General features: G+C 31.7%; 1 protein-coding gene across 1 annotated transcript; it reads right to left on the bottom strand.

Moving 5' to 3' along the window:
- Positions 1 to 1,372: 1,372 nt before the first annotated feature.
- Positions 1,373 to 12,377, bottom strand: LOC126742173 (uncharacterized). Its single transcript, XM_050448747.1, has 6 exons — positions 12,086 to 12,377; positions 11,749 to 11,903; positions 11,570 to 11,698; positions 11,143 to 11,198; positions 4,463 to 4,670; positions 1,373 to 4,410 (listed from the first exon to the last, which is right to left on the bottom strand). Exons 1-6 carry the CDS (start codon positions 12,132 to 12,134, stop codon positions 4,189 to 4,191), a joined length of 819 nt encoding a protein of 272 aa, XP_050304704.1. The 5' UTR covers positions 12,135 to 12,377; the 3' UTR covers positions 1,373 to 4,188.
- Positions 12,378 to 13,210: the final 833 nt, after the last annotated feature.

Here is a 13,210-nt window from a genome sequence, read left to right as displayed (position 1 = left end):
GAATAGGAAATGTAATAAATAGCTTTCAGTGCCTGGAAGTAGTTTAAAATGACTACAAATCCCCGGAATAAAATTCAAATTATTTCAGGAGTTTAAAATTGCCTGGAAAAATATCAAGAATGACCCTCACTAGAAAGAAAACGGAAAATTATTCCAGGAGATTGAAGCACATAAAAAATTACCTTCAGATTGATGAATAAAACTGAACTTTACACTGACACTCGAGGATATTGTAGAAATTGCTTTAAATAACTCACAAGATGAGTTTATATTACGTAAAATGGCTTAAACCTTAAGTTATGGCCTCAACAATAAAAAATTCAATGACCACAGATCAGGCAAATCGGACGACACCTTTTACCAAAATCATTATGCAGGAAACTCTCCGACTAACGGTTCAAACGAAGATTCATTAAAGCTTGTCCAAGTTAAGCAAATACCTGAAAACTTACCTTAAAAAATTCACCGAAGGACCAAATAAAACACTCTAACTCTTTCGATTTTATTTTTTTAACACCAAATAATATTTCACAATAACTATTCGAGGACTTATATAATTTACTATTGATAAGATTACTGGGAATGTTGTCTTCTTGGAAAATGTCCAGGGTTAGCCTAACACCTTCTAATGGCCTCCATTGTCTTAATCAAACTGAATTTAAACTTGAATTTGAGAATATAGCAGAAATGAGTTTAAATGCCTGGAAGTAGGTTAAAAGGCCTGCAAGAGGCTTCAAATTTCTTAAATAAATTTGAAATTATTCCAGGCGCATGAAAAATTGTCCACAAATTACCTCCAAGGACTGGAAGAAATTTCAAATGCCCGAAATTAAATTCAAAATTACATTGGAATTATAGTAGAAAATGAGGAGCATTTATGCATAGGAAAGAATAGGATATGTAATAAATAGCTTTCAATGCCTGGAAGTTTAATTAAAATGACTGCAAATCCCTGGAATAAAATTCAAATTATTTCAGGAGCTTAAAACTGCCTGGAAAAATATCAAGAATGACCGTCGCTAGAAAGAAAACGGAAAATTATTCCAGGAGATTAAAGCACATTAAAAATCACCTTCAGATTGATGAATAAAACTGAACTTTACACTGATACTCGAGAAAATTGTAGAAATTGCTTTAAATAATTCACAAAATTAGTTTAAATTATGTAAAATGGCTTAAACAATAAAAAATTCAATGACCACAGCTCAGGCAATATATTAAGGCAAATCGGGCGACACCTTTTACCAAAATCATTATGCAGGAAACTCTCCGACTAACGGTTAAAACACAGATTCAGTAAAGTTTGTCAAAGTTAAGCAAATACAAAACTTACCTTAAAAAATCCACCGAAGGACTAAATAAAACACTCTAACTCTTTCGATTTTATTTTTTTAACACCAATTAATATTTCACAATAACTATTCGGGGACTTATATAATTTACTATTGATAAAATTACTGGGAATGTTGTCTTACTTACTATGTGTCTGAAAACACCTCAACAATGTATTAGAGCAAGAATTAGTATATAAAGGATGGTCAATATTCTTAGATAAAATAAAGTATATGATCTATTATAGCCTGAAACAAAAAAAAACTGTTGGCCCTAAAAAGTGTATTCAAAAATGTGTATATTTGGCACCTATATATATTTATACTATAAACTAACGATAGGGTCAATAGTTAAGCCGTCATGTAGCTATAAAGCCTTGGTACACTACGAATATTCCAGGAAATAAAACGTTTATTAAATGCATTATGCGAGTTTAGTCGACTTAGTAATTAGTTGCTCTTAAACCTACAAAAAAAGTACATTAAAATTGCTTTTCTTTTTTGAATACCATCCATCACAAATTAATCAGTTCCTTGTATAAACCCCTAGTTATTTAGATTAGTTTTAATGCACTTTTTTAGTTTGCGTAAAAACTAAATGATCTATCGTCTATTTTATAACTTACTTCCTAGTTTTGGGACAAAATGTAGAGGAATGCACTATTACACTTAATTTTACTTTCATCAATCGGAGAAATCCTTAAACTGTGAACTGTTTCTATAATACTTATGGGCTTAAATGACTAATTGGTCAAGCAGTGTTTTAATAAATAAATTTGGCACAATTATATTGATCGGTTTGGTACAGTTGATTTTGAGTAAGCAGTGGGGAAGGCAGTGATTTATTATTCCAGTCACCAAAGGGTGTTTTTGCTGTCTTTCACAGGCCTCGGGACCACTTAAAAGGAGTTTTTACTTAAAGAAACGGTGTTTTCTGTGGAATAATTTCATATATGAGCCATTTTTGTGAGTCTAATAGTTATTAAGAGTTACAACCACTTTTGCTTGGCAAGACTCAGGACCCACCAGATTTGTGAGTTTTAGAACCAATTGGGAAGTTTGAATTTTTTTTATTTGCCTTGGACGCTTTTCCATACAACTTCCAAGATATTTAAGATAATTGTATAATTCCTTAAGAATATTATAGAGGACACTCAGCAGATTAATTACATGTAAAAAGTTTGTTGCTAGCTTAAAAATTAGCTTAACTAGAACAGTTTAAGTAAGAGGGTAATTATTTCACTTCAGTTCCCAGTTTTTATAACAATTACTTGAAAACTTCTAGAACTATCTAAATAAAATATTTAGTCAAAGAAAAGGCGTTTCATAACGAATAATTTCATATATGAACCATTTGTGTGGGTTCAATATTTTTTTTCAATATTTTATTATATTGAGTTACAACCATTTTTACCTGCCAAAACTCCCAGTACCCACCAGATTTGAGATTTTTAGAATCAATTTGACATTTTGATTTTTTTATTATCCTTGGACATTTTTCCATATAACTTCGAATATATTTAGGGTATTTGTATGATTCTTTTAGAATATTAAAGGAGACACGCTGCAGATTAATTATGTAAAAAAAGTTTGTTTTGAAGTTAAACATTGGGTTAGCTAGAACATTTCTAGTTAGAGGGTAACTTTTCCAATGTTCCCAATCCTTTTTAAGGATTATTTGAAAACCGTTTGAGGTACTTCAATCGAGTTTTTACTTAAAGAAAGGGCGTTTTCTAAGGAATAGTTCAATATACAAACCATTTTTGTAGGTCCAATACTTTCTGAATTACACCCACAAGACTCAGTACCCATCAAATTTAAAGTTCTTTTTTTTCTTGTTCTTGGACATTTTTCCATATAACTTCCAAGATATTTAAGATATTTGTGTAATTCTTTTAGAATATTATAGGAGGCACGTAGCAGATTAATTGTGGGTACAAATTTTGTTTTTACATTCAAAATTGGCTTGGCTATAATAGTTTAAGTAAGAGGGTAATTTTTTCACTTCAACTTCTTCAATTACTTAAATGCGATTTTTAATCAAAGAAATGGCGTTTCCAAGGAATAATTTCATATATGACCAAGTTCAATATCTTATGAGTTACAACCATTTTTTACCTGCCAAGCACCCAACAGATTTGTGGTTTTTAGAATCAATTGGAAAGTGTAAAGTATTTTATCATCATTGGACACTTTTCAATACAACTTTCAAGATAGTTGTATTATTCTTTTGGAATACTATAGGGAGTACTGTACAGATTAATTATATGTAAAAAGTTTGTTGCTAGGTTAAAAATTGGCTTAGGTAAAGCTGTTTTGGTTAGAGGCTAATTTTCTCCAAGTTCCCGGTTTTTTAAGGATTACTTGAACACTTTTTGAGGTACTTAAATGACCTTTTTTGTAAGTCCAACACTTTCATAACTACAACCATGAATTACTCCATTATTGTTGTACATTTTTGCATATAACTTCCAATTCCATATTGTCTTCGCCGTTAATTACCAAAGTTTGTTACCTAGGTATAACTTTTAAATTTTCTGTTAGTTTTTAAGCCATCTTATAAGATTAATCACTTAATTGTTAATGTATTTTTATGTAGAATTGGAGTTGATAAATAAATAAATTAATGATAAAAAGATGTTTAGAAGAAAAACATGTACCATCCTGAGTCAAAAATTGGATCAAGAAGATTAACTTTAATTGATCCAAGATTTCACAATAACTTTTTAAAAAAGCCTATGGTGACTGTAAACAATAAAAACCACTACACTATTTAAAAGAAATAAAATCACATTTAAGCTCCTCTATAAGTAAATTCGAGATCTAAAACTTACTAAGCGAAAAACCTCCCAACCCCTTATCTCATTTCTATTCCTTTTTCAGTATGTTTAGGGCACAAAGTGTGATCGTCCATATCAGAAATGACTTGAGCCTGCTCCTTCAACATCAAGTCATATTGACCGTTCCGATGCGTTTTCTCCGGTCCATTGAGGGCATGTTTACGGATAAAATTGACCACAACCTCCGGAGAGACTTTGGACATTTCCAGACGGTGTCCCCAAGAAACCAACGCGAGAGGCTACGAAAAATTACTATTATTAACCGGTTATTGTCGAATTAAAGGTGCTTACTCTGATAGGACTTAACAGGTTGTAAGGCGTGATGACGTGTCTATATAAGCATTTCTTAACGATTCTTTTTAGCATTACGATCTCGTTTAAGTTGGCGCAGGGATGGTAAAGCATGACTACGGCACCGTGTTCCAGATTGTGAAGCCATCGTTGTTTTGGTAAGAAGGTGTATTCGCCGTAAACTGCCCATAGAGGTCGATGTGTTCCGCTAGAAATTGTTTGTTTGTTTATATACTAAAAAGGTTTTGGAGTTGATTTAGGTTGTAATAAGTGAACTATACCACGAATCGTAAATAAATGTCAGTGACTCATCATTACCATTAGGGCCACCGAGACGTAGCTAGCAGCGGCGTAGACATTTTTAAAAAGCGATTTTAGTATATTATATAAATTATTATTGATTTAAGCACATAATAATTCTATTATGATTTCAATATTATTGTCTCGATTATTGTAATGAACATATTTAGTGTAATTTATAATAAAATTATAAATAATAATTAATTTATAATAGGTATAATGAAATTATAAATGTCTGTAGTTCAATAAATGAAGGAAACTTTGTTGCAATAAACAAGTTTTAAATAAAAAATATTGTACCTCTATAATGGTTAAAACGCGCTAATTGCTATCAAAGGTTTCATCAGAAGAACTTGAAAAAGAATCATCGCTATCACTATTTCCAGAGCCAGGAGTGATAATAAGTGGTTCCACAACAACTTCAATGTGATTATCTAAATCCCACATTTTTTGCTCCTCTTTCACGACATGTTCGATGCACTTTTGCTAGTTGGTGGGTGTTACATTACCGATAGCTTCATTTAATAACACTTTAAGGTCATTTAATTGAAACGTTGTATTCTTGCTGGCCACTTCGCCTTTTATTTGTGCCCATATAAGTTCTATCGGGTTAAGTTCACAATGATACGGCGGTAACCGCAATATTGTAACCCCACTGTTTCGCGCCATTTCATCAACCACATATTTAATATATTGTGCTTTGTGGACACGAACAATATTAAGCATGTCTTCATCAAATTTTATATCGCCTTTGATTTTAACCAATCTTTTCGCCAAGCAGTCGTGGGTATTTTTTCCACTCGCCGACTATGATAAGGTGCATTGTCTATCACTATAACTGAACCGGGCTGCATACACTTCAACACGGACGAAAACTATATTTAAGTATTATTTATATAAGTAATTATTAAAACATGAACATGATGTATCTTTGAAAAGAGCACTTCAAAAAAAAACTATAGATTTTTTTTATCACCTATAGTTTTCTTAAATAATAGTTTTTTCTCAGGCAATTATTTTCTGCAAAAAAAGATTTTCATTAAACCTACCTTACTCCCCCACCCACCCCACACAATTACCAGTAAGAAATTGTTTTCAAAAATCATTAATAATAATAATAATAATAATAATAATAATAATAATGTCTTTATTAAAATTTACAATTGGTAAATTCTAAATGGCGAAGTTGAAGCTTACTTCCTAGCTTAACCATAGAAATCAGCTTGAGGTTAGATATTACAAAGAATTTCAAAATGTATCTTAAATAATTGCATAGTTAGAAAATATTAAGTTCTAACTGCCTATATGCACAACCGATTAACATTACAACGTTTGATAACCACACAGACTTATAAAATTTACAATAAGTTAAAGAATAGATATTTAACAACACTCTAGGCTAACAGAGATCAGTAATATAACTGCTTATTTTTCGTTTAAATATAGAAGGTGAAATATATTTTAACTCAGGAGGAATTTTATTATATTGCAGATGAATACAGTAACTAAAGCTCCTCTCAAATAAAACAGTTTTATGGAGAGGAGGTGTAATAAAATGCTTATTTCTTAAGTCCAAAACATGAGCGTCATATCTAAACTTAATTTTCTGATAAAGGTAATTAGGACATTTTTTAAAGAGAACAAGACTATGTAGTAACCTCCTTTCACTCATATTTAGCCATCTCATCAAGCGTAACTCACTACTCACACCTCTATCAAATTTTCTCATTCCATTAATTAGCCTTACACAACAATTTTGAATGTACTGTATTCTTTTTATATCACTTATCAAAAGGCAGGGGCCATACAAAACATCACAGTAAGTGAAATGGAACAATACAAGACTGTCACATAAAACTTTTTTTAGTTCCTTATTAAGGAGCTGCCTCTGACTATAAAGTAGCTTAAGGTTAATAAAAGCTTTTTTAATACATTGATCAATGTGCTCAGTGAACCTCAACTTAACATCTAATAAAACTCCAAGATTCCTAGCCACATTACTACAATTTATTAGTTGACCATTCAATTTAATCTGAACAAATTTCTCATATGTGTCTCTGGAATGCAATCTACCAAAAAGAAGAACCTTACATTTACTTGGGTTTAAACTCAAACAATGATTTTTCAATGCCTTTGCTAGCATGTTAAGGTCATAAGATACCTTATCATTAGCTTCTAAGATTTTGTTAGAAGATATTTATTTTTTTAGAAGATATAAGAATTAAGATTTTGTTTTTTTTTTAAGAGAAATGAACCTGTGTATCGTCGGCATATAGATGGACTTTTGAATATTTAAGACTCTTACACAATTGAGACGTATCCAGGGTAAATAATAGAGGACCAAGAATAGACCCTTGTGGTACTCCGCAAGAGAGATCCATAGCCGAGGATTGCTTCCCATTGAGCTTCACTATCTGAGTTCTACAGGTCAAATATTGCCGAACTAGAGAGCGAGCACTCTCCCCAAAACCTAAGAATTTTAGTATAGCCAGTAATAGTAGGTGATTTAATTTATCAAAGGCCTTGGAGTAATCAAGTAGAGTCAAGATTGTTAACTCATTACAAACAGCTGACTGTATAATATCGTCAGTTACTTTTAGAAGAGCAGTAGAGCAGCTGAATCTTTTCGAAACCCGGACTGAATAACCGGCAAGATATCAAATCTGTTTACGTATGTTCTGATTTGCCTTTCCAATGCCCTCTCTAAAACTTTTGAGATGACAGGGAGAATGCTAATAGGCCTAAGGTCGGATAATTCAGTAGGAGAAGGGACTTTTGGAATAGGGATAAGGTATGAGGACTTCCAAGAATCGGCAAAAGTTGAAGATTCAATACAATTAACAAGATGCACTAGAAATGGAAGAATATATGGACAGCAGTGGAGCAGCATCGACAAGCCTATACCATCTGTCCCAATGGCCTCAGATTTCATTGAGAATAAAGTAGATTTAACTTCTTCAAGCGTTGCTAGCTGAAACTCGAAGTTTCCTACCCCTTCCTTAACATTTAGTAGATAATAAGACAACGTTTCTGGTATAGGCGCGTTGGAAGATGCAGCATTTATAAAAAAGGTATTTATGATTTCAGGGTCACCCCAGTGGTCAGGAATGGTGTTTTGAGGCTTGCAATGTATGTTCAGCTGACATAGTACCTTCCAGTTATTTTTGGAGTCACCCTTTTGTAAGGTGTTATTGAGATAGCACTTCTTCTCTATTTCAATAGCCGCTGTCACTTGGTTCCGAAGTTGGCGATAGTGTGCCCAATTTAATTCAGTTTTTTGTCTTTTGTACTTGGACAAGGCCCCATTTCTAAGATGAATAAGATGTTTGATATTATCTGTGATTCAAGGACTCCTTCCTTTAGTAATTCTGGCCGTTTTAAATGGTGCATGTATATTAAAAAGATTAAGTATACAATCATTAAACCTATCAACTTTAGCATTAATATCTTCCATATAAAATATGTCATCAAATCGAGAATTTAATAAATCTTGGTAAAAATTATCACGTATAAAATGTTTAAAATCCCTGTAAGTTAATAGGAAGGGTGGAGGTTTGAAAATCATAAGACGTACTTTACATAAAACGACAAAATAATCGGATACCTGAAAATTTGAATCAACACTACTATTCTGTACAAAATTTATGTTTGAGCATATAATCAAATCTAAGAGGGAGCCGTTGCCAGCTAAGCCAGGCCGAGTGAACTCATTGATAATTTGACTTAAGCTGTATACCTGAAGTAGAGAAAGAAACCTTTGCGTATGGATAGATTCCAAGTTATTTACGTTTATATTAAAATCGCCAAGACAGAGGAGATTGTCACACGACAAAAGATATCTACAAATGTTAGTTTCAAACTCAGTCATAAAATCATTTATATTAGTAAGACCCGGGGGCCTATAGAAAACACCTATGGTGCTTAGAACACCCTTAGTTTTAAACTGTATCCATATTTGCTCAGAAAAATTGCAGTCAAAATCATTTAAAATAGAATATTTTATGGTATCTCTCACATAGACCATAGGTAGAGGAGGCGTTATTTTACGGCATTATTTTACAAAATAATATGCATGAATAACAGCTGGTTTTAAACAAGAAAAAGTGTTTTTCATCTAATTTAAATTTCATAAAATAAACTGTAAGAAGTGTATTTTTAATATATAAAAAGTCTTTTCTGATAATGAAGGTTCTAACAAAATAAATAAAATACAAAAAAAGTTAACCCCAAAGAGCAAAATTTTATGTGTAAAAAAACAAAATTGCCCAAAACTTAAACTTTTTCTTTGAAATAAGAGCTGAAATTTGGCAGCCTATTACAAAATACGGTTTCCTAAATGACAGTTTTTAAATGAAAGCTCTAACCCTAATAGAAAAGAACTTTACCCCAAAAAGGCTTAATTTTCCGAGTAAAAAAACCAAAATTGCCCGACATTTAATCTTTTTCTTTGACATAAGAGCTGAAACGTGGCAGTCTGTTAGAAAATACGGTTTCCTAAATGACAGTTTTTAAATGAAAGCTCTAACCCTAATAGAAAAGAAGTTTACACCAAAAGGCATAATTTTCCGAGTAAAAAAACCAAAATTGCCCAAAATTTAAACTTTTCCTATGAAATAAGAGCTGAAATTTGGCAGCCTGTTAGAAAATACGGTTTCCTAAATGGTACTATTTAAATGAAGGCTGTAGCCCGAATATAAAAAAAGTTGATCGCAAAAAGCGACATTTCCCATGTTAAAAAAACCAAAATTGACCAAAATTTAAACTTTTTCCTTGAAATAAGAGCTGAAACTTGGTAGAATGTTAAAAAATATAGTTTCCTAAATGGTAGTTTTTAAACGAAGGCTCTAACTCTAATAGAAAAAAAGTTAACCCCAAAAGGCATAATTTTCCTTGTAAAAAAAACCAAAATTGCTCAAAATTTGAACTTTTTCTTTGAAATAAAAGCTGAAATTCGGCAGCCTATTAGAAAATACGGTTTCCTAAATGGTACTATTTAAATGAAGGCTGTAGCCCTAATATAAAAATAGTTGATCCCAAAAAGCGACATTTCCCATGTTAAAAAAACCAAAATTGACCAAAATTTAAACTTTTTCCTTGAAATAAGAGCTGAAACTTGGCAGAATGTTAGAAAATATAGTTTCCTAAATGGTACTTTTTAAACGAAGGCTCCAGCCCTAACATAAAAAGTTGACCCCAAAAAGCGACCTTTTTCCATGTTAGATTATCCTGCATTAATGCTTGGCCTTTATTTTTTAGTTGGTTTTTATCTACAGGTAGCATTACCAAAGTCTTGGAAAAACTTCTCTACATATTATTCATTAAGTAATATATTGTAATATGTATAGTATAGTATATATTACAATATATATATAGTAATGTATTGATATATTAGTAATATATCAATAGATTCTTCAAGTAATATCAGAAATTTCACTTCCACATAGACAATAAAAAATTTCTATATCAAGAGATTCATACAATGAAAAATATCTGAAGATAAACCTTCTAGCTCCACTATTACTGATCCCAATGAGTATTGAGATGGACATCAATTCAGCACCATCTAAGTGACTTATTTATTGGTCAATAAGTCCAATTGAAACTGTAGAGGAAAGAAAGAAGATTGATTATAGTCAGTTGAGTAAAAGTCTTAAGAAGTGAATCATCACATTTATTGAATCTTTGAAGTTGACTAAGAATATCTTCCAAAATTGGATCTTAGCCAACCCAACTCAACTCAACCAAACATTAGGTACCATTATCTAATATGTATTTTAAATTTAAGGTTCGCCTCAAGCATTTACAATTTTAATTTTGTTCCATATGTAACCTTATTTTATAAATTCCAGGGAGAATTTAGTATTTATTATTTATTATGCAGAATATATTTGTCATGGAAGGAAATTATAGTTAATATTGAAGACCAAGCTCTAGAAGATAGAGAGTTTGGTTAAGAAGGAACTGATGGTTTCCTACTACTTGTTAGAACATTACAGTACTTGAATGGGGTGTTTACCTAACGAAAAAATTTTTGTGGGTCCAGTACTTTCTGAGCTACAACCACTTTTGCCTGCCTAAACCCAATACCCACCCGATTTGAGGTTATTAGGGTAAATTGGACAATTTGAATTTTTTATCATTCTTGAACCCTTTTCCATACACCTTTCGAAAATATTTAAGATATTTTGGTAAGTTTTTTTAGAAGATTATAGGGGGCACTGTACAGATTAATCATGTGTAAAAAGTTTGTTACTAGGTTCAAAATTGGCTTAGCTGGAGCTGTTTTGGTTAAAGGGTAATATTTCCTTAATTTTTAAGGTACTTAAGGAATTATTTTACATATAAACAATATTTACTTACATCTATGTATATATACTTACAAAGTAGGTATAATCTCATTGTATTCGATAGACTCATTCATGCACTTATGTGGGGCCTAAAATAGAAAAAAATAAATAGACGTCATTGTACACTGTGCAAATAATCCTATAATAACTTTTACAGCTAAGAAAATCTGTAAGAAAACAATTATTTAAACAATAAATGTGATAACAACTTTTCACAGTTAAATCATTTATTTGTTTAAGCTACTTTTACATAGAAATTTTGACATGACATGATTTAATATAAACAATTTTTGGAAGCACTATAATAATTATGAAAAAGCATAAAAGATAACTTTTGACTCTGATTTTTATAATATGCATTAATTATCATATAGTTAATAGGAATATAAACAACAACATAAAATTGCAATAATTGCAAAATGAACCCCATATTAAAGATTATAATTAACAGAATACTTACACTATATTCCTCAGGAATTTGCTCGACACTAAGAATCGGATGAACTGTAGATTGGGGTAAATAATAGCTCCTGTTTTCGAAACATGTATAGTTCTCTATATTATTGAACCAGTCCATGTGCAAATTTATCTATAAAACAGTATCAAAAATATGTTTATTTGTAATTACTGCCTAATTACCTTGCCATCATCACAACTACTGTCAACCACCCCCATAGCAATACCATGGTGGGCATCGTAAAGGTTTTTGGTATCGCTGATTACTTGATTAGAGTCTTGTTCACCTGGGCCGTGCGGAAACCATTTTTTATGCCATGGTTCGTTGTAACGTTGAGCTAAAAAAGGGAAAATTATGAATAGAGGTAATTCCTTCAATTCCAAATCAATTTAATGTAAAAAAATTGAGGCTGAGTTTCTTGTAAATATTTGCACACCTACTTACCACCGACAAATATTTCTTCAAGAAAATCAATATTCCTATACAATGTGCCTAATCTATTCAATCTTTTCGACTTACCCTTGGCGGCCAAGATAGTCATACACAAAACAACGATATTCTTCAACATAATAATTAAGGGAGTGATGACGAAAATCGAAAGGAAAATGATAACTGCTAACTGAAGCAACGAAAATTTACGATTACAGCGGCATATGGAGAAAATCGTGATTTATGTTTGCGTCGACTGCAATAAATCACGAAACATTAACCGGTATCTTATTAAATAAACGGGTTTTTATATTGTTTTATCATAATGTTGTGCTTATTAGGCGAAAATAGACTTTTCCTTGAATGTTTTTTTTTTTATTTACAGAAGGAATATAAAATCAGCTGTTTTTTGACAGTTGATGACAATGTAAAGCTGTCGAGTTTGACACTTAACGTGCCTCTTAGGCAACACACTTAACACACGCATATAAATTTTGAGATTTTTTTTGTCTTATAGGCGTATAAAAGTATAATTAATAAAAAGAGAAACATTATTTAAAACAAGGAAAACTTCTCATTAATTATAAAGCAATTGTGCAATGATCCTAGTGATAAAAATTTAAAAATTTGGCGCCAATCGAGGCAATATAGGTGATCAGCGGCGCGACAAATTATTTCAAGTTTAAAAGCAACATACTAAACATAAAACTTAATAATAATAATAATATATTAAACAAAAATAAGTCAATATTAACAGATTCTTTTATTAGCCGAATTCTTCGGAGCAACGCGGAAGTGGTTTCGTTCAAATAATTTATTCATTAACTTATTTCAAGAAAAACCCCATAAAACATACAAACGATAAACGAGGAACCGGCGCGGCTTTTTGTCAAAGATCGAACCTAAAAATCAAGCGGAATTAGGTCTGACCTGTTTACAGGCCGCGCTGACACTTCGCTTTTGTCGGGCTAGTTAAGCCGCGGGGGGGCGCCGGCCCATGCCCCACGCTCCGATTATTATATAGGTCCGCTGACCCTTTTGTTTTTTGCCGAAATATATTGGGTTTTTTTCTTTTCCTTTTTTAAATCGGTTTTCGGGTTTTAACTATGACAGGTGACGAGTTTTTTTATCGATCAAAGGTAAACAAGGATAAAGCCGGTTTGGGGTTTATTGTTTTAAAAAGTAATTAGGTTATGGAGAAAGTGTGTTTTCTGA

Source organism: Anthonomus grandis, chromosome 11, assembly GCF_022605725.1.
Source record: "Anthonomus grandis grandis chromosome 11, icAntGran1.3, whole genome shotgun sequence".
Taxonomy (NCBI): domain Eukaryota; kingdom Metazoa; phylum Arthropoda; class Insecta; order Coleoptera; family Curculionidae; genus Anthonomus; species Anthonomus grandis.
This window is presented reverse-complemented; position numbering and strand designations above follow the sequence as displayed.